Raw genomic sequence first — 26805 nt, 5'->3', positions numbered from 1 at the left:
TGCTAACATAAGTCCAAAACAAACCGGCGCAAGTCATTTTTATATTTTATTGCAATTTATTCCTTTACAGTAAAACAGAAGGTGAAGAGTATAAAAATAAACGGACACACAATGGGGTCAAAAACAACAGACAGCCGGATGACGAGGGAGGCAAACCGACGCGCCTACAAGAGCTAAAAAGAAAAACGACAAGTGTGCGCACACACGTGGCTTGCCAGTTGGTACGTGTTAAAATGAAGCTACACAGCAAGTCACAGCAGCCACAAATGAACACAATAACTGTGTGTGCGTGTGTGTGTGCCTGCCATGCTCGTTTCCGTGCACGTCTGTTTTTTTTTTAGTCATTATTGTTGTCAAATCCACATTGTGTGTGATAAAACTGAAGTCCAAGTTCCTACTAGTAGCTTAACACCACGGTGAGGTGAGGTGCGGTGCGGTTGGGCGGCGGCCTACGAGTCATCTTCTCCGTTGATGCTGTCGCCGTCATCATCTCCTTCCACGTGCTCGCCTTCCTCCTCTTCATCCTCCTCCTCCGCCTCTTGGCTCTTCGGCTGCGCAGATCATCCCACGGGTGAAATCGTTTTGTTCCCCGGGTCAAATTTCATGCATAAACGCACTCACACACACGGTAATAATATAGTCCGGCAACATTTAAAAGAGATAAGAATACATTTTCATCCAGGTGAAACGAGAAAATCCAGATGATTTAGATATGCGATGTGTGTGTGTGTGTGTGTGTGTGTGTGTGTGTGTGTGTGTGTATGGTATGTGGCCTGCAGAGTCAGCAGTCGGTCTGTCACTAGTGAATAATTTTTGTCATTATTCCATTTCTTAATCAAATAAATAATTTGCATGAAAAAGTATTGCAAAATATATACGTTTACCGATTCCTATTTAATTGAGGATTGTTGTTTATTTGTTATTGTTTAACCATTAAACAAAACTAAATTAAGTGCGCTCTTTACGGATGACAGAAATCAGACACTAGTGCTTAGAGACTGAAATCAGGGAATTTGTGTCATTTTAAGTTAAACAATACCTCGAAATGCTTCGTGATCATCAAAATAGTTGATCGAAACTCTTGACATTTCTATTCAGCAGTTTTTTTAGGTGTCATCATACCTCCTCCTCTTCTTCCAGGAGGTCTCCCTCCTCTTCTTCTTCCTCCTCCTCCTCCTCCTCCTCCTCTTCTTCTTCTTCCTCCTCCTCGTCAGTGTCGTTAAGCTCCTGGCTGTCCCGCTCCCGCTTCAGGGCCTCATCCTTCTTGTTGCTAGGGTGAGGCGGGGAGGTCACCTCACCAGGCTCGGGCTGAACGGCTTTGGAATCTGTCGGAACGCAAACGTGACAAGTTTCACAAAACATCATTAAATGACAACTGAGCGATCTTGTGGAGTTGCCTTCCTCCAGGGGTCTTCAATCCTGTTCTTTGAGGGACAGTTTCCTGGATGACCACCTCTCTCTGCTGCTCAAATGATCAGGATGGTTAGCCAGCTACTGCAAACTTTGATGATTATCTGATCATTTGAATTAGAAGTGTTGCAGCAGAGAGGTGGGAAAACATCCAGGAAATTGGTCGTCCAGGAACAGGATTGTTCAGCCCTGCTTTGGAGTTTTGTGTTTCACGGTCATTTGAATGATGAAAACGCACCCGTGTCTAATCTGCAAGAGTACAATTTTTATGTGACAACATTTCTAGAACAAATCGTTAAAGGACCCCTGCAGGGGGATAAAAAAAATCCCTTCAGAATCAAAAATCGCAGGCTTGCCGTGTCATTACGCGCATGGGTTCTTGTGATTTTTTTTTTAAGAGGGTCTAATAGACATGCCAACCAAATGTTATTTTGACAAGTGAAAGTGGCTCTGGGGGCTGAATTTATAAACAATAATTATGCTTAAAAGTTCTGCATTTGATGGCACTTCTCGCAAACTCTAATATGCAGTGTTCCAGATTTTGGTAGCAAATACATAAACTTCCTGCCTTTTCAGGTATGCCATTTTGTAGCTTTTGCAGTGCGTTTTACGGCAAGTCATGGGAGCAAGCCGCACCGACACGCAAAAACCAAAAATTTTATATAGAGTATGGCAAATTTAGTATTAGATTAAACTTGTTGGCTACGTTAGCCGTTGATGGACTCTTGCTATGGTAAAAATAGCCCTGACATGGCCCATTTAAATCAAAATAGCAACTCTCATACCCGTCTTCTTGCTGTGGTCCTTCTCCATGCGCTCCAAGCTGTCCAGGAGATCATCCACTTTGCTCTTTATTTGAGTCAACTCGCGCTTGATGGTCTGCAGCTCATCAATTTTTACTAAGAAGAAAAAGGGACAACATGAGACTGACGACGATCCACAGAGACCTTTCGTGGGGCGGAGTGATCGCCACTACTTTTTTTTCCGCCACGGCTTTTTGGTCTTTTTTTTTTTTTTAATATACTGTATATTTCAAGATTTGTAATGTAGTGAACTACAGCTCAACTATGTTAAATGTTCGTGGCCTGCGCATATAAAGGTATCTGCTTGAAACTGTTGTTGTACACTTCATATGTGTAGCAGCAGCGGTTGCCTGAAGGTTTACAATTTCCATCCCGTTCGCCTGAAGCGAGTTGATCTTTATCAGATGAAATAATAGCCTGGTTAAATATTACGAGATGTTATTCTCTTTTCCACAGGAAAGTTCAACTGGGAGTACCGAAAACAGCTTGGAGAGACCAAGTTTAGGTTTGTTTCCATACAATCTCTCAAAATCAGATACTGCGGCTGGATCTGGAGCGTATTCTCTGTGCTAAACAAGTGTTCACTGTACTCACTGCTTCGAGATGAGTAGGTCCTCTGGCTGCTCTTGGAGGATGAGGAGAAGCTGCTCTTGGTCCGCCGGCTGCTTCCGCCACCTCCTCCACCGCCACCGCCGCCGCCGCTACTGAGGCTGACCCGCGGGCGCTTGGACGGGATAACGGCGCGAGAAAGCGGGGGAGGCGGGGCGGGCACGCGGGACGGGTACGAGTACATTCTGTGGCGTCACATAAAAAAAAAAAAATTACTGGAGGCCGGTTTCCCACAAGAAGGTTGTTTCCAGAGTGCGAACGACAGACTCACCTATCATAGTAGTCTCTCTGGAAGTCGTAGTCCAATTCAAATGATGAACTGCTGTATGGGAGAAGGGCGTGGGATTTGGGGGGTACTTTTGAAACTTGCCTTGGAATGTCGGGTAAAATATAGAATTGTCTCTGAGGTTTGGGCCCACTGTACAATGAGGATACTCGCTGCACTTACCTGTACATGTCACCAGCTGAACGTTTGCTGGTTTTGGAACGGTGCGGTTTAGGCTCACCGGCAAGGTTTATGTCTGTGGGGGAAGAGAAAAAAAAGGGATTCAAAAGGAAGGACTCCCCCCTGGAGACACCTGGCTGCAGATTGTGGTGAGTGAGTGAGAGGACATCACGCTGAGTAAAGGGTGGAAAGTGGTTTGTTTTTGTCTTTTTTGGACTACTGTGTCCATGTTGGAGTGATTCGAAATTCAGTGTGAGGGTTTAGGTCAAATGTGGCGATAAGGTTTATTCAGCATGGGGGGGGGGGGGGGGGGGTGTCACGGCCTGAGTCAAATTTGGCGTTGGTCCATCCATTCATTCATCTTCCGAGCCGCTTGGCCCTCATTAGGGTCGCGGTGGGTGCTGGAGCCTATCCCAGCTGTCTTCGGGCAGTAGGCGGGGGACACCCAGAATCGGTTGCTAGCCAATCGCAGGGCGTGCAGAAACGAACAACCATTCGCACGCACACTCACACCTAGGGACAATTTAGAGAGTTCAATCAGCCTGCCACGCATGTTTTTGGAATGTGGGAGGAAACCGGAGCACCCGGAGAAAACCCACGCAGGCCCGGGGAGAACATGAAAACTCCACACAGGGAGGCTGGAGCTGGAATCGAACCCGGTACCTCTGCACTGTGAAGCCAACGTGCTAACCACTGGACTACCGGGCCGCCCTCGGTCCATCCATTGATAATGAATTGCAAAGAGCTGACTTCTATGCTTCCACTTGCAGTGTCAAGAACAGTCGGGAGAAGCGTCTCTACAGTCACCATACGACTGAAGGCAATAACGCTTTCAGAAGAAATGCAAATTTACGTCTTGGTGCTTTTGTTTTATCAAACAGCGTCAACTATCCAACCGGGGAAGGACTACCGTGGCGCAGCAACATCCAGCCGATTATAATATAGAGAATAGGGTTATGGTTAACTCTTACTCAAACCATATGGTTAAGAGTTAGTGTGTGAGTTTGCATTACTATGACCCTTCGTGTGAGGATTTAACTCATTCACTCCCAAAGACGTTTTTAAACGTCTTTTCAGGCTTGGTCTAGAATTGGCTGGTACTGAATGAGTTTTAAGGAAAGGTAACGGGTAGGTTTAGGTTTTGACATTTGGGTGTGCTCAAACTGACTACAGTCCTTCCAAAGAGAGAAATAAATATAAACATGCATTTTAGTATGGGTGAGAGGGACTTCCTTACCAAGCACTTGGCCGACAATCATCCGCCCGTCCTCCCCGGCTACGGCAGAGCGGGCGTTGCGCTCGTTGGCGTATTGCACGAAGGCGTAGCCCTTGTGCACGGAGCAGCCCACGATCTTGCCGTATTTAGCGAAGATGGCCTCCACATCGGCCTTGGTCACCAGCAGGGTGTTGAGGTTGCCGATGAACACCCGCGAGTTGAGCGAGCGCGGGTCTGTCTTGTTTGTGACGTTGCTGGCGGCCATCAGGCTAGCGGTGGTGGGCGAACGGCTGGCGGGGGAAAAAGACAAACAAGCACAACACACGGTCGTTTAGCCACCGAGCGACACACCAGAAGCATCGACGTCTTCCATGTCGCCAACTGAAGAGCAGGAAAGTTCTGTTGAAAAAGATTGTTACAAGGAATTGAAACTCCACCAAGGAGGTTCTGCTGTCACCACTGTTTGTTTTGGTGTAAGGCTAAATCTGCCAAATTGTTGCCCATTAACATTCCAGAGGACTGAATTCAAATTTTGGGACAATTTCATTTCGTCAACTATGCATTTTTTGACATTCTCCCCAAACGGCACAGTGACTAATTCAAGATTGTAATTGTCGCACCTTGGTGGAGGTCTGGAGTTTAACATTGGGGGCCAAGTGCTATTTTCTTCAAATGAGCTGCGCATTATTAACATTTTCACATGATCATTAAGCTCGGCAATGTGATGGGGTTGGAAATTGGGATTACCACCAGGCGTTGGTGGAAATCTAAACCCAGTTAGAGAGAGAGAAAAAACTAATGAAAAAAACACATTGAATGAAACAAGACAGCGAAGATTACAAGGTTGTGTTGTTTTGGGGGTTTTTTTTGCTTCTGGAATGACTGACAATTTTGTGCCGGTCAAGACTGCAACAGTAAAAAGAGCCACCAGCAGGCAGCAACCTGCAAACAAGAGTCAATCAGTGGATAACAAAATCATATTAGACGTTCAGATGAAAACAAAAATAATTTACATATAAAAACAATCATGTCATCGTAATGATCGAAAAATAGTGTCTGCATTAAGGTTAAAGCTGATAGGACAAATTAAATACCTCACTTGGTCCATTGAGATTAATCACAACATTCCCTCAAAATGTATTTTTTTCCCCACCAGCAATGTCGGCGCTCGGTCTAAACAGATTTTGAATTAATGAGGAAAGTTGGGCGCCAAATGCCAGGTTTCCTCAAATAATGGCATCTGCTCAACTAAACACCATGCCCAAATTAATGGCCAAGTGCAGCCCATTTCAGTGACCTTTATTTTGCGAGAGTCAAACCATGTGTGGCGGGAGATGTTTTCACCACAGCACAATGAAACGCAGACGTGGCATCTGCAAAACAAAAGCATGAAAATGTGTCCCGCCCACCCTCATATAATGGACCCGGGTTATTCATTATCATTTTTAAATAATTGACACTTCCTTATAAATTGCATTTGCTATATACAAAAAAAAGTCACATTTGAGAAAATGGAAGAAGTTGGTTTAGGTATGAACAAAAGATACGCCTCACCCCCTCACCCCCACATAAAAAAAAAATTAAAAAACAAGAATCTGTGACTTCGACCTAACTGCAAATGTGTGGCAGTGGGTAATATATATTTGGTGCAATGAAGAAAACATGAAACTCCAATATATTATTAATCTGCATGAAAAAAAAACTAATTTGAAAGAATGCATAAAGTAAACATGGATTACAATATATAGAGCTTGCTTTTAGGGAGCAACTGCATTTTGTTCAAATACCCTCCCCCTTAAAATGATTGTTTTTAATTTATATACCTGTAAAATTAAAGGGCTCCCACAAATTAACACCCTTCGTAAAAATGCTTTCGACTCTATAGTTGAGTAACTAAACATCCCCGGCCATAAGATAAGGCAATATGTACATTATAAGTTGGAAGTCAATTTTGGAGTCCAAATAAAATCTTGTGTTTCCTCTGAGAATCGTGATTGAGGAGCACAATATTGCATTGATGATGCTGAAGAACACACAGTGACCCACTACAGCAAATGCGTTTACACTGTGTTATTACTATGTCATTACTGAGTAATGTGAGTTTTGTCACGCCAGAACGTGAGACCTGGCCATATTTTGTGATTTGAGCATCTCCCCACAGAGGAAAGACGAAACACCAGCGGCATCAACAGTGCTCGCTCCTGAGAGGATGCAGAAGGGCTGGGAGAAAGAGTGTTGGGTGAGGGTTGTTTGGATTGGTTATGACTCACTCCATAGCGTCTGTGTGCAGGGCAGTCGTCTGTTCTGTCTGACACTGTGGGCTGGGGCTCACTTTGGCCTGGGGTCTCGAACCTTCACCTTTTCGCCCCTCTTTTCTCGCTCGCGCGTGAGATTTTTAACTGAGGTGACAGAAAACAACAACCACACACACCTCAGTCACGCTAAGCAGGGGTTACGACGCAGCAAGTCTTCTTACCTGTGTGCAGTGTAGGGAGGAGGAGTGTTGGTGGTGGTGAGGTGTTGACTGGCTAGTAACAAACAAATCCAAGCGGCCGACAATGAGCCACCTTGGGGGGCTAGCTAGTATTTCCAGTACTAGAACACTAAAGCACAACATTTTCGAGAAGGTCAGACGCGTGAGGACTGACTTCATGTCGGACTCCCAATTTTTGTGGGACAAAAATCAAGTTTAAAGACGGTGGCACACAGGTCTTTTTCTTTGGCATGCGTCATTTGTGCTACAAGATGTTATTTTCTTCTCATTTTTACATTTCATTTGGGGGGGAAATGGCATACTTCGCACTGTTGAATATTTAGAGTGCAGATTTAGTTTTTTCTACGATGACATTTAGGCTTATTTTATGTATGCCTGCACTCAACCGAGTATCGTTTTTGTGATAAATTTGTATTTTCTTCTCATAAGGAAAACATGAAAAATGATTTGTTTTCTGACATTTTCCATCATTTTGCATTTTAAATAAAATAGCGAGCCTTGAACAAATTTGGGAGTAATCAGACCAGCCTTGGGGGAGGTGTCAGCTTGGCTATTTTTCATTTTTTTGTGGAAAAAAGTAAAATTTTATTTTGAGTATATTATATACATCTATATTTTTTTAAAGATTTAACATGAGACTTCCTTTTCCATTTTTCATAATGATGATATTTGGGTCCCATTATGCATAAGTGTCATTTTAGTTGCAACATATTTTCTTCTGATTCCGAAACCAAAACAAGTTCCAAGTCTTTCGGAAATTTTAGTGCTGTTTGGAAATGACGAGAACAGGCTTGTCTCAATGCGGTCTTCGAGGGCCGCTATCTTGCATGTTTTAGATCAAATTGACCAGGGTCATGACCAGAGCTTACTGACAAGCTGAGCATTTGAATCAGGCGAGTTGAAGGAAGGGAAACGTCAAACATGCAGGATTGCTTCCCTCACAGACCGGATTTCGACAATATAGGATCAGATTGAGTTCTCCTCCACAATCTTAACCAAAACAGTCTTTTCAAATACTCTCTGCTGGCTCACATATGAGTATTAGCATATGTTCTGCAATGGAAAGTCCAAAGTGTAATGTCCCTATTGTGTATTAATTGAGAGTTCCAATGTGAATTTCTGGAAAAACATACATCAAAAAGGAAACAACTTGGCATAGAAAAAAAAAAACCTATCACCAGTCACAGATGTTAACGAACTCCAAGTGTGTTCCGCTTTTCGGTATGCTTTTCTTGTGAACCAGGTTGGTGACACAACCATAGAACAGGACAGCAAAGTATCTGGCAGCTCACTACAAAAAAAAAGGTTGAATATGAATTTCATATTACATTTGTTACATAGCTGCAAGACTGATTACTCCTTGATTTTTGTTTGTATTACACAATGATTAACTTTGATTCACGTACATTCAATGTCCAAATGTGACTTGATTTGATACAATTTCTGGTTTTATTTTTGGCATCATTGAATAATTGTTTGCATTACTGTCTACATGTGACTGTTTTTGAAATTACAGAACGTCAAGCAGTGTCGGGCATGAGCCACAAATGGTTGGGGCCATTCGGAAAAAAGACACTTTTTGGTTTCATCAAAACCAGTCTTGTATAATAAGCTATTGTTGCAGTGAGAAGCCATCGCTGGCACCAAGGACTCAATCAAGTTGCAGAGGTGTCAACGAAGAAGCTGACTAAAGCCGCTCTACACGTATTTCAAGACGTACATCAAATAACTTCCTCCTCCCTGTGCGTCATTGACCGTTGCCACAGGAATGTTTGAATGAAAGCCCCATTATAAAACTATGACGGGAGACTGAGGAAAAACCTACAAATCAGGTTTCTACTAGTACCGTATTTTCACGACTAAAAGGCGTACAGTCTTAAATTTTCTCCAATATGCACGGGCACCTAATACTATGGGTGGCCTTTGTATATGCACCGGGTTACAAAATCTGTGAATTCTATTGTGTGACTTCAATGAGAGGTCCTCTTTACCGATGGTATTCAGCTAGCATACGTTTTACCATACCTGCGTACAAAAATGTGTCTTGTGTATGTGTTAAATACAGAAATAGTATCCGCAACTGACACTATGCCTTTTAACACGGTGCACCGTATGGTCATGAAAATATGGTACTATAATTACTGTTAAGATGGATGGTTCAAAGTTTCATGACAGTGGGTGGCAGTAAGCAAGAAAGCATGCGAGATATGTTTGGCATTAAGTGCCTCTAAGTGCAAGCGTTACATTTGCACAGGATGTAAAGTATTCGTAGCTGACAGGAATGACATGGTTCAGCAATAGGCATAAAGGTTAAGTGTTGCTGGACTTCAACCAATTTGAATGTGTATATAAAAAAAAAAGTGGGATCTCGCTGCATGAAAATGCTGTCAATTACCATTTTTTAATGAGCATAAAGTAATGTCAAATATCACCGTTTGTCTTTCCAAGAACTTTTTTGTGGAGACTTGTTTGAATGAAAATCTATTTCGATTGCCACGGTTTGTGATTTTTTTTGAATGTGCAAAGAGTATTGGGAAAATATGTGCATCACAGTAGATTGACTGCAGTCTTGAATACATGAACATGTGTTTTTGTAGCTGCTGCTTATATTTTCGAATTTACAAAAAGTACTGTGATTTAAGTGTCAATTGCCACTGTTGCCTTTTCTAAGTCTTGCGTGTGTGGAAATTTGGGAGAGTAATTGTTTACAATTTTTAATGTGCAGCAAGTACTGGTAATGTACTTCATTGTTGTGTTTTTGAGTAAATTTCATGAGGTCTTTCTGGCATGATTTTTTTTCCTCATCGCTGGTACTGACTATTTCTAAAGTACACACATTTCCGTGATTTTAAAGCTGAAGTCAAGGGCTCTCATATTCTATGCGTCCCTACTCATCAAAGCATGGTATTCTGATTAATACTGCCTTTGTGGAATATATATTAAGCATATAATCCACCTGGTTTTATCAGTTTCAAGGGTGCAAGCGTTTTGCCTTGTACTGTCACTTGCTGTCAACAGAAAATGACATCACAGTGCCTAAAGGCTGAGGTAACGACCGTCACGGCTGACTGGCTTTCTGGGTGTGGTCATGTGACATTCATCAGGGTGTCGCGCATGTGAAGATTTATTTTATTTGGTGCAAACTACCATTTGAATATATTATAGATTTTGAGTGTTGTCTTTTTCAGTCAATTTTGTGGGGAATTTCATCTGTGAAAATTAATTTCGGTTGCAACCAATGTTTTATAATGTGCAACAATCAAATATTTCACTGCCATCATATAAGTTAAATTCGTGCGGTTTTGCATGTATGTCTTAATTTATACATGTGGCAATTTACCATTACACATATACAAAATGTGTTGTTACATATTTGTCGCCTTCATCTTTCCAAAGCAATTTTCTGTGCATGAAGATTCATTCAAATGTCACCACTGCTTATGTTCCAGAATGAAATAATTATCAGTTACAAATATAAATGTAGTCTTTATAAATAAATCTTTTGGGGTCTTGCAGGCATGATATTTGATACCTCTTGCTGCCGATTACCATTTCAAATGTTTAATATGTGTCTGGCCTCATCTTAACTACGTGGTCCTAAATGCATGAAAATTCATTTTGGTGGGGGCTGCTCATAGTTTCTGCACAGTAGACAGGGTTGTTATTTTTTATTCAGAGTAAGACTCGGGTCATGTGTGTTTGATTTCTTACATGTTCATTTGTCATTGTTGATGTGATTTTGACAGTTTCATCTCCCTGCTACTCTTCATCAAGACGACTGAAATGGCATGTCAATAGAAAATTGACTTTTTCTTTTCGTTTTTTTAACAAATATAAACCACCATCATACTCTTTCGGTTAAAGAGGCTTTTAATCAATTAAAATGCGTAAGCAACAAAACTGAAGCCACTTGTGGTCCAGATAAAATTGAGAAAAAAAAGTCCCCTTGTCATCAAAATGGCCCCCGTCATCCTGATTATCACCATGGGAGGGGAAAAAACTCTCCAAAAACAAAAAAAGAAAAATAAACGAGTGTTCAGTCTGAGCCAGAAAAGCAAAACCAGTTCTTTTTTTTCTTTAAAAATGACCGAACTCACCCCATCAAACATGCCCCAATAGCGTCACCAACAGGTTTCCAAGTGAATCAAATGCTCCTATAGCGCAGAGGTTAGCCTAGCCACTGCTAGGCTAAGGATAGCGTGGCTAATTTTAGCCAAGGAGCTAAAAATGCGCAGCAATCATCATAATATCCACCAAAAATAGCAAAACCGGCAAAGCTCTGCGTCGTGTGATCGGTAATAATGAAGGGGATGTAAAACTAGCAAACCAGACGGACTAACTGGGGCTAGTTTAGCCTAGCCGTGTGTCTGAGTGGAAGAGGGGGTGGGGGTGTCGTCGTCTGAAAAGCGTGCCAAAAACGCATCAGTCCAGTCAAAGGTATGTTTCCCCAACAACTGCCACAAAAATCAACCTCGGCCAACTTGCAAAACTGGAAGAGATTGCAGCTAGGGTGCCTCCAAAATTGTTTTTGTCGTTCAAACCACAACCAGTGTTTTTTTTAATCTGGGGAGCAGCAGGAGGATGAGGGCGACTAGCGTCTAGCTCGGCAAAATCGAAAAAGCATCGCTGAAAAAAAAATCCAAAAAGAAAAGAAAAAGGAAGGAAAAATGAAAAATAGCTGGTAACAAAATACTCACCGCGACCCTTTACGAGCACAAAATGGCTTGCTTTTCGGTAAAATCGCTCAAATTTTGATATTTAGGTCGTCCTTTAGGCGAGCGCAGGCTTCTTTAGTGAAGCCTCCGGTGAGCAGCGAGCGAGCTAGCTTTCGTCTTCGTCTTCAGCTAATGTCACAGGCTAATGGCGCATTCGGGGGGCGCTGCTTTTGCTTCATTGCGCAGCACGAGAGAGCGGTAATGGGACGGGCTTTTCTCTGTGTGGTGAGAAAGGGCTTGCTCCCTCAAGGTGGAACGCCGGTGTGCCTCGGTACTATAATCGCGCTCACCTGTTGTTGAAGCGCAGATCTTTTTATTTTTCCAGACGATACATTCACAATTAATCACCTTTTTATCTCAACGTGAACATACAATGTTTGATTAAATAATTCCCCGATGGCATGTTAGCGCCAATTATAATAGCTTGTCATCGTTTTGTCTGAGCAATTCATAAAAACAACAGTAACGTTGCTGTTGTAGGTCTGAGGTCTGCCAACAGAGTGTGGTGTTGGACTATAGCAGTGGGTTCGAAACATATTCAAAACGCAAAGCTAATATGTACAATAAATAACATGGAAACAATATATGTGAATCTATTTTTTCAAATTTAGATATAAACTGGGATAAATATCCAACAAGTGTTTTAACACAAAACATACCTGCGGGTATTTATTCTTTATCAACTGCGAATGACTACAGTACAGTATTACTGCAGCTTACTGAGGAAATGTGACCAGCTCATTTTTGTAGATCCTCATGGCCGTATTATTCTGCATCTGCGTGGCCAAGGTGCGTGCACTGGAAGGAGCAGAATCATGTCCAATGAATTTAAGCAACTGTGGCAATTTTTAAAATAATATTTTACATTCTAATCAATTATGTCATTACTCTCTCTCTCTCTCTCTCTCTCTCTCTCTCTCTCTCTCTCTCTCTCTATATATATATATATATATATATATATATTTGTGTGTGTGTGTGTGTGTATATATGTATATATATATTTTTTTTTTTCCTTTTTAATAAAGAACAGTATTGGTGCCATTGACATGACGTTTTACGTCCATGACAATATAGATATTTTGACCAACTTATGTCAATGCTGTATTGTAACACCAGACAACCTGTATTTTTTCCCAAATGTCATCGATTGTGTTGTTTATCAAAACCGTTTTGACAAAATCATTTTTGATTAGAAGCAATACCGAATGTTTACAACATGGCCTTAGGACCATAATATGAGTTTCATTCACCTAAATTCCAAAAAGATGTTGATGTATCTTAATTTTATCAAACTCTTTTGCCAATTGTACATCTGGTTCTACAGTGTTTGTTTACGACCGCGCGCACGTGTGTGTGTGTGTGTGTGTGTGTGTGTGTGTGTGTGTGTGTGATTTCCTGAGATTCTCCAATAAAAAGAGTTCCAGAGCGTAACCATATCCATCCTTCTGAAGCTCCTCCATCAGGCTCATGCTGGGAGTAGATGTTTCAAAGGAGGGGCTTCACTGCCCCTTCATATTGGTGTTGATGACATCTAGCTGATCATTTCACAGCGTTTTTCATAACTTTGTAGATCACCCGTACATTGGTGTTAATCTTCTGACATAAAATGTCCAATAATTTGATTTCACTTTTGAGAGCTGTTTTTAATATTTGAAGCAATAAGAGGTTACTAAAATATTCCAAATGGTTTTCAAGGGTCATAATGCTGTGTCCACTAATAGTTCAAACATTTTATAGTAGATTTTTGTCACAGATTTGTATTGTCCTTTTGTCTAACAATAATTTTAATCACCTATTTACGTCCTGTATTCTGACATTAGTTATATAATTTTATTATATTTCAACTGGTATCACATATTTTCTTATTGTGGTCTAATAATGAAATAATTTTGCACGTTTTTTACTTTGAGCACAGATTTTGTTTTGGGCAGGTGGTCAAATACAGTAATAATATTTGTTTAAAAATCTAACAATCATAATTACTGTATTTTGTTTTGATCGTAAATGCTTGCCTTGATTTTTCATAATGATTTTCATTGTTAATTAAAGCAATATTTATTATTATTATTGTTGTTATTATTATCAGCATTATCCATCCATCCACTTTCTGATCCGCTTCATCCTCACTAGGGTCGCGGGGTGTGCTGGAGCCTATCCGAGCCATTTTCGGGCAGTAGGCGGGGGACACCCTGAACTGGTTGCCAGCCAATCACAGGGCACACAGAGACGAACAACCATCTGTGCTCACACTCTCACCTAGGGACAATTTTGGGTGTTCCATTAACCTACCATGCATGTTTTTGGAATGTGGGAGGAAACCGGAGTACCCGGAGAAAGCCCACACAAACACAGGGGGAACATGCAAACTCCACACAGGAAGGCTGGAGCTGGAATCGAACCCGGTACCTCTGCACTGTGAGGTTATTATCATTATTATTATCGTCATTGTTATTATTAAGATGATCATTTACATATATTTCATTTATTTAAAAAATAACTCGATTTTTCTAATCTCATTGTTATTACAGACTTTCCTGTGGTCAAGTATAAATGCTAATTTCATCACACATTTTGTTTTGTTGTACATTAATAGTATATCACTATATCATCTTTTGTGAAATATTAATGTTAACTATTACAACAATAATAACTGCTATTCAAGTCAAAAGTAAAGATAAGTGTTGGTCTTTTCTTTTTGGGGGTGGAGGGGCTGCCTGTTGCTGCATGTGCACACGCCACACAAGGAAGCTTTGCCTCCGACGTGAGCGCGCACCCTGACAGACAGCTTGGACCAGAGCAGAGTGCAGACGTCAAGGACGCTCAGCAGTCAGCAGCAACCTCCCTCCACCTGATTTGCAACGCTTTGACTCGCTCATTCAGACCTCAACCTCGCACGCTCGGTGACAAGCAGATGTTGCGTGACGTGCCATGTGAGTGTATGCATTCTACTTTTTCTTCCACAATTTTAAGAGTTCATCGGGTGCACGTGCAACAAACTCTGCAACAAGTATCGGAATGTGTTTTACGCAGTAAATGTTCACTGAAAGAAAAAACAATGCTAGCCATTTACATTTACGAATCAGGTTTCATTTCCACCGCACAATTCATGCACTTTTTAAAAATTAACTTATATTTACCGTTTTAAGTATCAATAAAGTATCCCTAAATAGATGTCCGACATCAGTGCGATACGATGTCTGATATCGAATAACTGTTGTCTGCGACTGTCATGTATTGTTGATGATTGTGTTTTACCCAATACATCAACTATCGCAAAATTGCTGTGTCTACGTTTTAGCGTTGGGCAAATATCTTATGTGCAATCCCATCTAAATTTATGTCCAAAAAAGTCACATGAACAACTGATACAGATATTTTTTCAATCCATCTTTCAATGTATCTATCTATATTTATATTTCTCTCTCTTTCTCTCTCACTCTAGATAGATAGATAGATAGATAGATAGATAGATAGATAGATAGATAGATAGATAGATAGATAGATAGATAGATAGATAGATAGATAGATAGATAGATAGATAGATAGATAGATAGATAGATAGATAGCGTGAGTGTGTGTGCGAATGGTTGTTCGTTTCTGTGCGCCCTGCGATTGGCTGGCAACCGATTCAGGGTGTCCCCAGCCTACTGCCCGAAGAGAGCTGCAGCACCCCCCGCGACTCTAGTTAGGATTAAACGGTTCGGAAAATGGATGGATAGATAGATAGATAGATAGATAGATAGATAGATAGATAGATAGATAGATAGATAGATAGATAGATAGATAGATAGATAGATAGATAGATAGATAGATAGATAGATAGATAGATAGATAGATAGATAGAAACGCCCCGTTGTAAATTTTACCAGCCTCACCATCAATCCTATTCATTAATATTTGTTAGCGTTTGCTGAATTGACTTTTCCAAGGCAAAGCTCTGTGCTTTGTTTTAAACAAAACAAAGTGTCGTTCTCTTTGTTTAGCTTGACATTAAATTTCAACCGAGAGTGGCAATAAACATCTTAAGACCTCATTTGTGAAAAATTGAAGGAGACTTAACATTCTGACAAACTGCTGCATCTTCACTCGGTTCATTCGAATCTCAAGGCACCACAAATCTTACTGCTTCCATTACACCAAAGTTACTTTATTTTCACATTGACCCCTGATCGCACGAGGCCAATAAAGTACCTGCTATTGCCATGATTTTACTTGGTCGTAGCTTGTGGCTGTTGACCGTATGTGTAAACAATTTAGAGGACAGGTAGTGGTGACAGAGTAGTAAAAGCCAATTTGTTATTCCATATCTTCCCCTCAAAACATCTGTCCAACAACCACAAACTGTAACACTAAACCTCTAACCGTAACTACTCTAATTCTACCCTTGGTCCCGACTCTCTATCCCTAACTTTGATCCATCCGTGAATCTTGAAACCCTATCCTCAACCGAACCCGACCACTATCCTTATCACTAAACCTTCCAAACGCTAACCCCCAGCTGCCCCTAAGGTAACCCCCAACCCTAACCCTGAATGTGTTTTAAAACACAACTTAGTAGGTCTCACAAGATATTATTTTGAAAACTGGGGCCCTGCAAGTGTAAACTGTCGTACCTCGGCCAATGATCTGCGTGACTGTGGAAACATTGGGGGGCTCACGGGTCATTAAAAAAGCCCAGCAACGGGTTGCGAAAATAGTTACGTCACTGATGTGTTATCTGGGGCCCTAAGAAGTAACAAGAGAGAGAATCAATGTGCTTGCATCTCTCTGGATCCCAGTGACATTTTTCATGGACCAGGAGGCACGAGCGTTTGTAAGTCAAGAGCACACATTTGGTGGTTTTGAAAGGCCACAGCTGTGTTTAGCTAAACTCAGCCAGTGCATCTTTAAAAGACACCACATGAGACCGGGTTGCCATTTCGCCGTAGAGTGTGCTGGCTCGCGGTGGGCTTTGTGGGAAGACTTTTCTTAGTTTTACCGTAACACTCTTCTTTTATGGACCACAGCCCAGAATGTTTTTTCTTAATGGTTGGACTACAGTACTTGTGGGACTTTGCATGGGGGTCAAGTGTGATGCTTCATGTCTTTCAGTATCTGTTGATTTTTCATTGTACATCCTTTCAAAAACCCACTATTCATTTCAATAATATGCCAAAAACTATTTTCTACATCAACGTAAGTTTTTAATTGTAATTGTAGGTGAAGTAATCGCAAATTATATTACATAGGGCGCTCCTCCCCTATAGGATGTTTCCATGTTTCACCACCATCTTTCTGCTACGGAAGCCTGAGGAGACAAACTTAGCTTTCATAGTCCCTCATTCATTACGACGACAGTCTGTGTAATAATTGCTATTACGTCATTCGTCACTTGATGGAATACTATCAGTGATTTGATATAACTTTGTGCTTGCAACCCTGATGAAGAAATTGGTGGTAGGCTTGTGAAATTTGGTTTCTCTGAAGCACCATCGAGCGCATGCTTGGGTCATTGCAATGTATTAGTTCACCACTAGATAGTGCTAAATTCTGCACGCTGTACCTTTCAAGCGAAGCCTAACTCAAACCTCTCATTCATGTATCGCATCCTAACACAACACAATTCCCAACCCCAACTCCTAAATGATGTTAACCCTAATGTAAACCTATCCCTCACCTGGATGAAGCCTAACCCCGAACATTAACCTTTAAAATATAGCTTAGTTAACAATGACACAATGGCAATCTAAATGTTAACCCTAACCATAGCTGACAATAACCCTAGCTCTAACCTTCAATTAATTCTAACCCCAAATCGTAAACCCAAACTTTAGCTCTCATTCATCCCTGAGCCAAGCCATAACCTCCGAAAAAGCACGAACCTTAACCTTAGGTACCATAATCTTCATCCTTAAACCCGATCTTCTTACCTTTATCACTAACCCTTACCCTCACTTAATCATGAAAAGTTACAATTACAATGAATTATTATTCTGTAATTAAATTAACATGTTACATACACATTGCTTTTAACTTCAGCTATGAATGACCAGGCCAAACTGTCCATTTAAAAAAAGGTAACCCTGGACAACAGAAGTTTGTCCATCCCTGCTCTAACTCAGCAGAATCGTAAAAACTGTGAAGCCTAAAGTTCGTCCATCTCTACCGACACATTTTAAATCTCTCTAATTAGGATTGGCTCACAATTCCCACGCCTCCATGTTACAGGAAGGCCCATTAAACAGTAAACCAGACTATACCAGTAAAGCATGTGCGTGAAGTATACACTTAGAGACCGGCTGGCTCTTTAGAAGTCCACTTACTCATCGTCTGGGCCGAATCCGCAAGAAAGAACCCGGCCGGGTTGTAGTCATGACTCATTACCTGATGTAAATGACATCAGCAACATATGAGTGAAGCCACTTGAGATGACTTGTCATCTTTCCCAACTAACAAGGCTCTGGATCCAGGTTTCATTTACAACCTCTCAAAAGTGTGTCCTAAAAATGTGTATCTTTCCAACTTATTTGTTGGTTTGGAAAAACCTATTAGTGCATAAGGGCTTTTCTTGGACTATAAATGTTTTTCATGGCATATTAATGTCCTGCATGTGTTCTTTTGCCGGTGGATTTTAAATCTGTTTTGATGCCTCTCACAAAAGTGGTTTCCGAAAAACGCTTGTACCACTCACTGATGGAAAGTCAAAGATTCCTGATCAAAGGGACTTCTCTTGGGTCATAACTTTGGGGTGTCATGTTGAATTTTGTTTTACCCACACAGCGCACAAAAGATGTCTGACAGTGGAGACTCCAGATGTTGAAAATGTGATCCTCAACAGCGGAGGGATATTGGGGACGGCTTGACGGCTTTCCATCGACAACAAAGATGTGGCCCCCAGACTTTGGACCCATGGACCTCAGACCGCCAGATGGTCAGATGACTCTTCCTGGTTTCTTCGAAGATGTGGAGGAGCACCAGAGACCTTCGTATTCTGGGGTCCAGTCGTCCATACTCTCAGGTGGCATTGGGGTGTGCTATGCACCAAGGACTTCTATGGTTTCTCTGGATCTCACCTGCATGATCAACCATGATAGAACTGAGGATGGATTCTCTACGGGTCCTAAAACCTCTCAGAGGATCTGCAATACTTCCCAACCAACCCCTCCTGTACCCTACAGTCTACCCGATTGGACCCCATCTCAAAATATTCTGGAGGGCCGTCTCTGTGTAAAACAAGAGCCCACAGAGGACAAATTACGTCACCAGCAGTGTCTTTGGAATGACTGCAACGCCACTTGCAGGAGTCGGGAGGAACTGGCGAGGCACATTGAAAAGGTGCATGTGGACCAGCGTAAGGGTGAAGAATTTGCCTGCTACTGGGCCGACTGCATCCGACGCCAAAAGCCCTTCAACGCGCGGTACAAGCTGCTCATCCATATGAGGGTGCACTCCGGGGAAAAGCCCAACAAGTGCATGGTGAGTTGGCATGATAAAGAAACCGGAGACTTCAGGGAAAATGTCCTTGTTGAATGGAGGCAGAAGCAAAGTCAAATATTTAAGTGAGGAAAAAGCATTGTATGTTTTTGTTGCGATTTTCTGCAGTTTGAAGGCTGCTCCAAAGCATTTTCCCGCCTGGAGAACCTTAAGATCCACCTGCGGAGCCACACGGGAGAGAAGCCGTACGTTTGCCAGCACCTTGGCTGCTTCAAGGCCTTCAGCAACTCCAGCGATCGCGCCAAGCACCAACGAACACACCTCGACACAGTCGGTCTACTGTTTAACCCCCACATCTATATATTGTCAATTTCAGGTCGAAACAGAAAAGAAATTTTAAGTGTGCAAAGACTGGACACTACGGTATTTAGTTTCAATAGTTGAGAATAAGATACAGCGTTAAATTTGTTTTCAGCATTTGTTTTCCTCATTTTGGGGGGTGTGGCTAAAACTGCGCTGAGCGACACACCCAAAGTCAGGCGTGAGTCGTGATGCGCCTTTGTTCACGTCAGCAGTTTCCCGGTCCAATTGTGATCTGTCATTAGCTAACTAGCTATGGCTACACCGTAGCTCATTCAGTTCCAGACAATTCTGGACCAAGTCTGAAAAGACGTTTAAAAACGTCTTTGGGAGTGAATGAATTAAGAATGCAACTTACCTTTGGAGAGTTTGCTGGCATGGCTGCTGGCAGTGCCTTGTTGTCGGCCGTGAGTGAAAAAGGAAAAAAAACAGACTTCACAGACAGTGGCTGTAAATGTGATGGGAGATGACATCGGAGCAATGAGTAGACAGAATCCGCGGAAAAGAGATTTTGGTGACAACCTTCAAGTCTGTAACTTACAAAAAGGTGCGCTAAGAACAAGGACACGGAGACGAATGGAACTGTGTGCAAAACAGCACAGATTGCTTGATCCTATCAGCACTCTCACGACTCCTGCATAGTTCCGTGATTTGATTACCGGTAATTCTTTAAAATTGTGAAATCTCAATGCCTGCCGGGAAGCGATGCCGTGAACCATACTTATTTTTACAACTGTCAGCAAGCAATGAAAACTTATTGTTGATACGGCAAATGTTTCACTAGTGAGTTGTTATCGTAACGAGGCTCAAGAGAGGGTTTTTTTTCTTCCCTCTTCTTCTTGTGGCTTCATGCTGGCAGACTTGTTGCCAGGCGAATCAAGAACTCGTAAAATGGAAACATGCCACAAAAAAAGCCTCGTCATCCTACTCTTCAGGTCAGAAGTGAGTGTGCTAAGAGGGAAACTTGTTTGTTTTGGTGACTGCGGAATGCCTGTTGCTCTAAATAGTTTTTCCTGAAATATTCAGAGAAATCTGCATCCCCTGATCCCAATGTTTCCTGAAAAAAAAGCAGCAAAAAACAAATACAAGTGAGAGAGACAGAGGGGGGGAGTAATAATATATTTGTATTTTAAGGCTGTAAAATAGCTGTTGTGTATTGCCATGTGCAGAGGTATCGAATCAAAAGTCCAGAAAGTAAAATTCCTGCCACATTTTGGCTTTAGTCACAGGTGCTTCGACTCAACTGGCAGGTAAACAAGCTCCTTGGAAGTTGAAGCAAGTGGGGTTAAAGCCAAATTATCGATCCATCCATTTTCAACACTACTTATCGCAAAGGGGGTCGCAGGGAGTTGCTGGATTCTATCCCAGCGGACTTCGGGCGGAAGGCAGACTACACCCTGAACTGGTCGCCAGTGAGTCACAGGGCACATATACTGTAGAGACAAACGACCATTCCTACCCACATTCACACCGTCAGTGAGTCAGAATCAATCCCACGCTGCCCGCACACAAGTCCGGCGTGTGTACCACTACATCATCAGTGATTTTAAAGCCAAACTATGGCAGAAGTTTTACTTTCCGGTCTTGCATTGGACACCTGACCATGTGACATAATGGGCATATAATAACCTTAGTGGATGAAACTTGACTTTTGTTTAGCTACGATGGTAGTTGGTTACAAAGAGTTAACTAAGCCTTGGTGGAGTTCTGCACTCTGTCTCGTTTAAAAGGTTGACAACTAGTTTAATCCTTCCAAGTTCATTTTGATGTTTTCTTCTGTCCTCATCACACAAAATCAATCCATTGTTTTGTGTGGGGGGGTTTTCCTCACAGAAGCCATACGCATGCCAAATCCCGGGCTGCACCAAGCGCTACACCGACCCAAGCTCTCTGCGGAAACACGTCAAGACTCATTCCGCCAAAGGTGTCCAGGGGGCCAAGGTAACACTTATAGGGAGCTTTATTTCCACTTATTTCGCATACGCGCTAATTTTGCCTGTATTTGTGGGAAGATATTTTTTTTCCTCCTAAGGGTTTGGGACGAAGAAAAGTAATCGCACACATTTTTCGAACAAACCACATTTTATCCGTTGACTCAGATGTAGTTGAAAATTTTTAAACGATCACAAACCATGAGCAGTAACAATCAATGGAGTCTTATTCCGATTCTACTCTGCGCTCATTTTGTTTGTTTCTGTGGCTTTTTCCAGGAAGCTATGTTGCCTCATAAGTATCAGGACCAAGAAAAATAAGAGTGCACCTGTCCCAAACGAGCCACACATGTTGTCCTTTCGTTCAATTAGAACCAGTTGAGACATTTCTTCTGTATTTGTGCCCATCTCCTTGAATTTTATACAGACTACAGAACATTGGGGGGGAGCTGGGGAAGGGTGGGAGGGCAGAGTTGCAATTCGAAGCTAATGATTTTGAGGGATGACAGACACCTTCCAGGCTGTCTTTGCATGAAGAAATTGTGTTTACAGAGTTTGATCCAGCAGGATTGGGTATTACACACACACACACGCACACACACACACACACACACACACAACCTTGAAGTTGGAATGAGGGAGCCCATTGTTCTGTGCTATCTGGACTTGATTTGTTGTCTTTGGAGGCAAGTGACACACTGAGAGGCTTTGTTGGTTGTTATTTTTAAGCACAGCCACGTGTGCGATCGCGTGCCGCAACACGCGCCAAACTGCGCTTTGTGGATTTGAACCTAGAACCACACAGGAGAAGGACCGGGAACCACATGGGATTTGACCCTGAAACTGCAATGAATGAATGAATTTGAGCATAGGATGTGGAACAGGAAGCACATACTGCATGAACAGTGGAACTAAATGTTAAATGGAGGTGCTGTTAAATCGGATTTGGAGTAGAAACCATATGGGATGTGGACCATGAACCAAATTGCGTGCGGACCTGGAACAAAAGAATATGGAATTGGTTTCAGAAAGGATTTGAACCTTGTTTCAAATGAGTTGCACCAGGCACGACATAAACTTTATACCTTGAACAGGAGTGAATTTGAATTAAAGGATTTGAACCTAAACCTGCTTAGGATTTCAATCAAAAAACAATAAGGATGTCGACATTTCTAAACATAGAATTTGTACCGAGAACAAATTGAATTGGAAAATGGTTACACATTGTACGTATTTGGACCTGGACCCTAGAATTCGGTCCAGGAGCCACATTGGATTTTGGTAATAGGATTTCGACCAGGAACCACGTTATTTGGTACCAGCAACCATACAAAGTTTGGAGCCGGATCTACATAGGTTTAGACTGCGAAATTGTATTGGATGTGAACCTAAAACACCACAGGCTTTTGACGTGGAACCACACCTGATTTGGACTTGCAACCAACCACATGCGTGTCATCACTTGTTATCAAGACCGACTGTTTCATTGTTTCCTTTTACTAGTAACTATGACTATCAAAGTTTTAACGCAATTTTGTCATTCTTACAGATTCACATGTACTCGGTACCAGAATTGGACATGTTGAATGGATCAGCTCTTCCGGGCTTAAAAAACCTCCCAGGTAGAATAATGTTTGTTTTAAAGTGCTCGATAAATGAAGTTGAGTTGAGGTATACAAGCACCAGTACACAATCTAATAAAGCAGGATTTTTTTTCTCTCATAACCCCCCCCCCCCCGCACCCCTCCCCCCAAACACTTGACGTGGACTAACACTCAATTGTGTCTCCTTCAGATTCTTATACGAACGGAGGTAGCTTGGACTGCGTGCCCCCGCGAGTGGACATTCACTATCTTGGCATGGAGGAAAGCTTCCACAGGTTTGTGAAATGGTGGACTTCCCGTTTTCTTATTTTATTTTTCTTCACGTTAAAACGGAGCTATCCGACATCTGGGTTGTTTCGGTCTAGAAGTTCCAATGCTCTGGTTCTGTTAGTTTACATCCATGTAAAAAGTTCAAGTCTGCTCTTGATTAAGCCAACTGGACTTCAGATGTTTTGGACATCGGAAGTGAGTAAGAATGTTTCGTCCAATCAGATCCAAAGCAGAGCTGGCTGGCTACCATCAGGCTGATTTATGTAGCCTCCAGCAGAACGCCAACCCCCCCCACGACCTCGAGGGACCCACAAGACAGAACGCTCCATCGTCCATCCAAACCCCCTTTACGACCCCCCCGCACTGCATATCATCCCTGCAGTTGCTTTTCTTTTTGTTCTTGGCAGCATTCAGTTTCCATGTTGAGTCAGAGTGTTTGTGCACATTCAGCACATTCCTGGATACACCCCTATACAACCGCCTAAAGCTAAGGTCGAAACCGTATAGTGCAGTCATAACGGTTTTCCACTGCAGGAGATTTTTCTTTAACTGACATTTTTGAAGGGTTAATGTTTGTTTGGATCTGTTGTCTAAATTTTGTCGTTTCAAATTCCACAAAACTTCTTGGGGGCTGCATGTATCTGTAAATTAAATTTCTTTGGAGGGCTATCGAGGAGCGACCATCTGTTTGGGTCAGCCGTGATTCCTGCTTGGGGTGTCAGAATCACGTAGCAAACGTGCATCAGACTGTCTGAAGTATTGTTAACTTCACTGCAGGCCAACTGACCAAATGTGAGATCATCCAGGCATTATAAACAGTCGGAGAGCACGTAAAACCAGGCCCAGATTCGACCAAGCTATAGTCGCAATCTTACTTACACTTGGGCAGTTTGCATCCACTGTATCCAGACCAGAAAATGAAGTCAGCTATATCGTATTGAAGTAGCCAATTCATGTCCAGAATTCACACCCCCAAACCCCCTCCACACACACACACACACACGATTTGGAAAAGTCAAAAAAATATTAATCATCCCTTTCGACGGATTTCTCAGATCAATACAAAAGTGGTTTGAGACATCGATGATCACAGGACCCACAAAAAAGTCTAAAGAATCATGCCTGAAATTGAATAGGGAGAGTTAGTTTCAAGCAGTCATTTCACATTTAGTCACACGCCTTGGAAAGTGAGAATTTTCAAAAAACTACTTGTACTGCTGTGGCTTACGTGATGCTTTGATTGACAGGAGGAATGTGCTGTTCATGACGACAGATGATGCCAAACTGCAACAAGGTACTCATGACAACCACCGACCACAACACCAAAATCACAAATGTGGCTTCACTCTAGTTTGACTCCGCTTTGCTTTAGCGTTTCCCAGCGAATTCTTTGACGAGAGGAGAGCGTCTCGGCCAATCTTTGACGGAGGTTTTGCAGAACCGCCCGCACATTTCCCACAAGCCTCGGCAGCGCCCTCTGCAGGTAGGGTTAATGAAAGACTAGAAAGTAATATGCATGACCTTTCAAGAAAGTATTCATTCACAATTAACTCTGTGATTTTTTTGGTGCTCCACAAGAGGGAGCCCAATTTGATAATCACTAGTTGAGCGCGTACAAGATTAGTCACAAATAACGATCCAGATGCTGGTTCACCAAGTCATGCAAAGCTCTCCCCCCAACCTCCCAGCGTTTGACTTGATCCACGATTTGGACGATGACGACGACGACTTCCTGTTCAACACGGGAGCTGTGGACCCCCGCCTTGGTCCCGTGGATGCCTTCTACCTGGACTCGTGATCATGCCAGAAAACCAGGAAAAAACAAAAACAAGGCCTGATGTCTTTAGGGGGCCATTTTTTTACAAATATTTGTGCAATTTTTACTCTACTAGATAGGGGGCTCTGATTTTAGTGCCCCCACAAAAATCCAAGAGCTGTTTTCCCTCTAAATATCGCCATTAAAAGCACTTTAACTGTTATGCTTTCTATGTCAATGAAGTTGCCGAAACATGCTAGATTCAATTAGCAAATTATGGATTTTTTTGCAAAGCAAACTTCAAGTCTTTTATAATGTCTTTATCTGTTTAGTGCACCTCTATTGGTTGTCATTTTATTTTTTTACAATGCTGCCATCTACTATGCATGTGAATAGTCACACTTATGGTCAACTTGATGTAGCAGTCAGGCACCTGGGGATTATTTTTGTTAGATCAAATATTTTCTAAAAATTATTTTACTTTGGGGTAAAAAAGTATGCCCCTCGCCGAAAAAGTAATCCCCCCCACAGAAAACTGATTTGAAAAACAATACCACAGACATAATATGCACATACAGTATATATATTTTCATCCATCAATCCATTATTTGAACCGCTTTATCCTCACGAGTGTTGCGGGTGTGCTGGAGCCTATCCCAGCTGTCTTTGGGCAGTTGGCGGGGTATATCCTGAACTGGTTGCCTGACGATCGCAGGGCACACATGGATCCACACAACCATCTGCACTCATACTCACACCTCGGGACAATTTAGGGTGCTCCATTAGCCACCCAGTTTCGAAGGTGGGAGAAAACCAGAGTACCCGGAGAAAACCCACGCAGACACAGGGAGAACATGCAAACTCCACACAGGAAGGCCGAATCGAATCCTGCACCACTGCACTATGGGGCCGACGTACTTGTAAAATAAGGGGGATTCCTGATTTTTTTTCTTTCTTCTTCAAATAGTTATTCTGCAATAGTTTAAAAAAAACAAACTTGTTCAAAACTAAAATTACACGAAAAAATAATTCCCTCCACCTTAAAAAACTCAGGAAAATTGACCTTTTAAAAAAAAAAAGATAATCTGAGAGCATTGTTTTCCCTTGGGGGGTGGAATGCAGGGTTTTTTTTTTCCTAAGGAAAAAATACAGTATTCTCTTGAAAAATGATACCTCTAAAATATGTACAGTTTTTCAAAATAAAATCTGACTAGTCCATTAAAAAAAGATGACCCCCGCAAAAATTCACAAAAAAAACCAACTTGAAAAATAAAACTATTCTGATTCTCAATTTGTTTGTATAATTTAATCCCCCAATACGTATTGCAATCACAGTACATTCCCCATGCGATCCAATGACAATCATGATGCGCCAAAATTTAAGTGAAAGCCTTTTCGCCACCTCCCCGCCCCATTTACTTTGTGACACAAGCACCTTCTTTTCCCAATTACGCAGCGCTCCCAACTTTGTAATCTTCGTTCTTCTAGACACTGCATTTCACAATCAAAAGCAGTTGTTTCATCAAGTATTGAGGAAAGTGAGAGAGGCCACAGGATATGTCTACATATTGTGTCACTTTCATAACGTCAGTTTCATTTCAATTTTCATTTGCTTGTTTCAGTGCGTTTGCGCAGAGAAGTTTACATTAACTTTTTTAAAGTATATTTTCTATTTTAATAAACCGTGTATACGTCAGTATCAATGTGTCACGATTTGTGCTTGTTAATGTGGCTTTCAAGCAAATGTATAGTAATAGTGGCTAACGTGTGAAACGGCAT

At 41.9% G+C, this 26805-nt stretch overlaps 2 protein-coding genes across 8 annotated transcripts; one reads left to right on the top strand and one right to left on the bottom strand.

Annotated features, from left to right (window-relative positions):
- Nucleotides 1-33: 33 nt before the first annotated feature.
- On the bottom strand, nt 34-11860 carry hnrnpc (heterogeneous nuclear ribonucleoprotein C). Of its 6 annotated transcripts, XM_052087439.1 has the most exons (10): nt 11675-11857; nt 10689-10755; nt 6754-6882; nt 4505-4773; nt 3271-3343; nt 3094-3192; nt 2808-3007; nt 2196-2309; nt 1123-1325; nt 34-551 (listed from the first exon to the last, which is right to left on the bottom strand). In XM_052087439.1, the coding sequence occupies exons 3-10, from the start codon at nt 6756-6758 to the stop codon at nt 450-452; spliced, it is 1065 nt and encodes a 354-aa protein (XP_051943399.1). In that variant the 5' UTR covers nt 6759-6882; nt 10689-10755; nt 11675-11857; the 3' UTR covers nt 34-449. The 6 variants fall into 6 exon arrangements, with proteins under 6 accessions (XP_051943399.1, XP_051943397.1, XP_051943396.1 ...); XM_052087437.1 differs by lacking the exon at nt 10689-10755 and having other exon boundaries at nt 11075-11857; XM_052087436.1 differs by lacking the exon at nt 10689-10755.
- Nucleotides 11861-14412: 2552 nt separating this feature from the next.
- On the top strand, nt 14413-26725 carry LOC127616017 (zinc finger protein GLIS3-like). 2 transcript variants are annotated; one of them, XM_052087429.1, is made up of 9 exons: nt 14413-14615; nt 18452-19147; nt 19274-19435; nt 21299-21406; nt 22946-23018; nt 23191-23275; nt 24518-24564; nt 24643-24753; nt 24959-26725. In XM_052087429.1, the coding sequence occupies exons 2-9, from the start codon at nt 18557-18559 to the stop codon at nt 25066-25068; spliced, it is 1287 nt and encodes a 428-aa protein (XP_051943389.1). In that variant the 5' UTR covers nt 14413-14615; nt 18452-18556; the 3' UTR covers nt 25069-26725. The 2 variants fall into 2 exon arrangements, with proteins under 2 accessions (XP_051943389.1, XP_051943388.1); XM_052087428.1 differs by having other exon boundaries at nt 14415-14622.
- Nucleotides 26726-26805: the final 80 nt, after the last annotated feature.

This window comes from Hippocampus zosterae, chromosome 15 (genome assembly GCF_025434085.1).
Source record: "Hippocampus zosterae strain Florida chromosome 15, ASM2543408v3, whole genome shotgun sequence".
Taxonomy (NCBI): domain Eukaryota; kingdom Metazoa; phylum Chordata; class Actinopteri; order Syngnathiformes; family Syngnathidae; genus Hippocampus; species Hippocampus zosterae.
Note: the sequence above shows the minus strand (reverse complement) of the source record. Positions and strands in the feature narration are given on the sequence as shown.

What these genes read in the sequence shown, in the direction of transcription:
- LOC127616017 (XM_052087429.1), top strand. Translation starts at nt 18,557, where the DNA reads ATGTGGCCCCCAGACTTTGGACCCATGGACCTCAGACCGCCAGATGGT. An exon ending in ATGGAGGAAAGCTTCCACAG is followed by an intron (nt 23,276 to 24,517) that starts GTTTGTGAAATG and finishes TTTGATTGACAG; the next exon opens with GAGGAATGTGCTGTTCATGA. An exon ending in TGATGCCAAACTGCAACAAG is followed by an intron (nt 24,565 to 24,642) that starts GTACTCATGACA and finishes GCTTTGCTTTAG; the next exon opens with CGTTTCCCAGCGAATTCTTT.
- hnrnpc (XM_052087437.1), bottom strand. An exon ending in TCAGCTGGTGACATGTACAG is followed by an intron (nt 3,193 to 3,270) that starts GTAAGTGCAGCG and finishes CGACATTCCAAG; the next exon opens with GCAAGTTTCAAAAGTACCCC. An exon ending in CAGAGAGACTACTATGATAG is followed by an intron (nt 3,008 to 3,093) that starts GTGAGTCTGTCG and finishes GTGACGCCACAG; the next exon opens with AATGTACTCGTACCCGTCCC.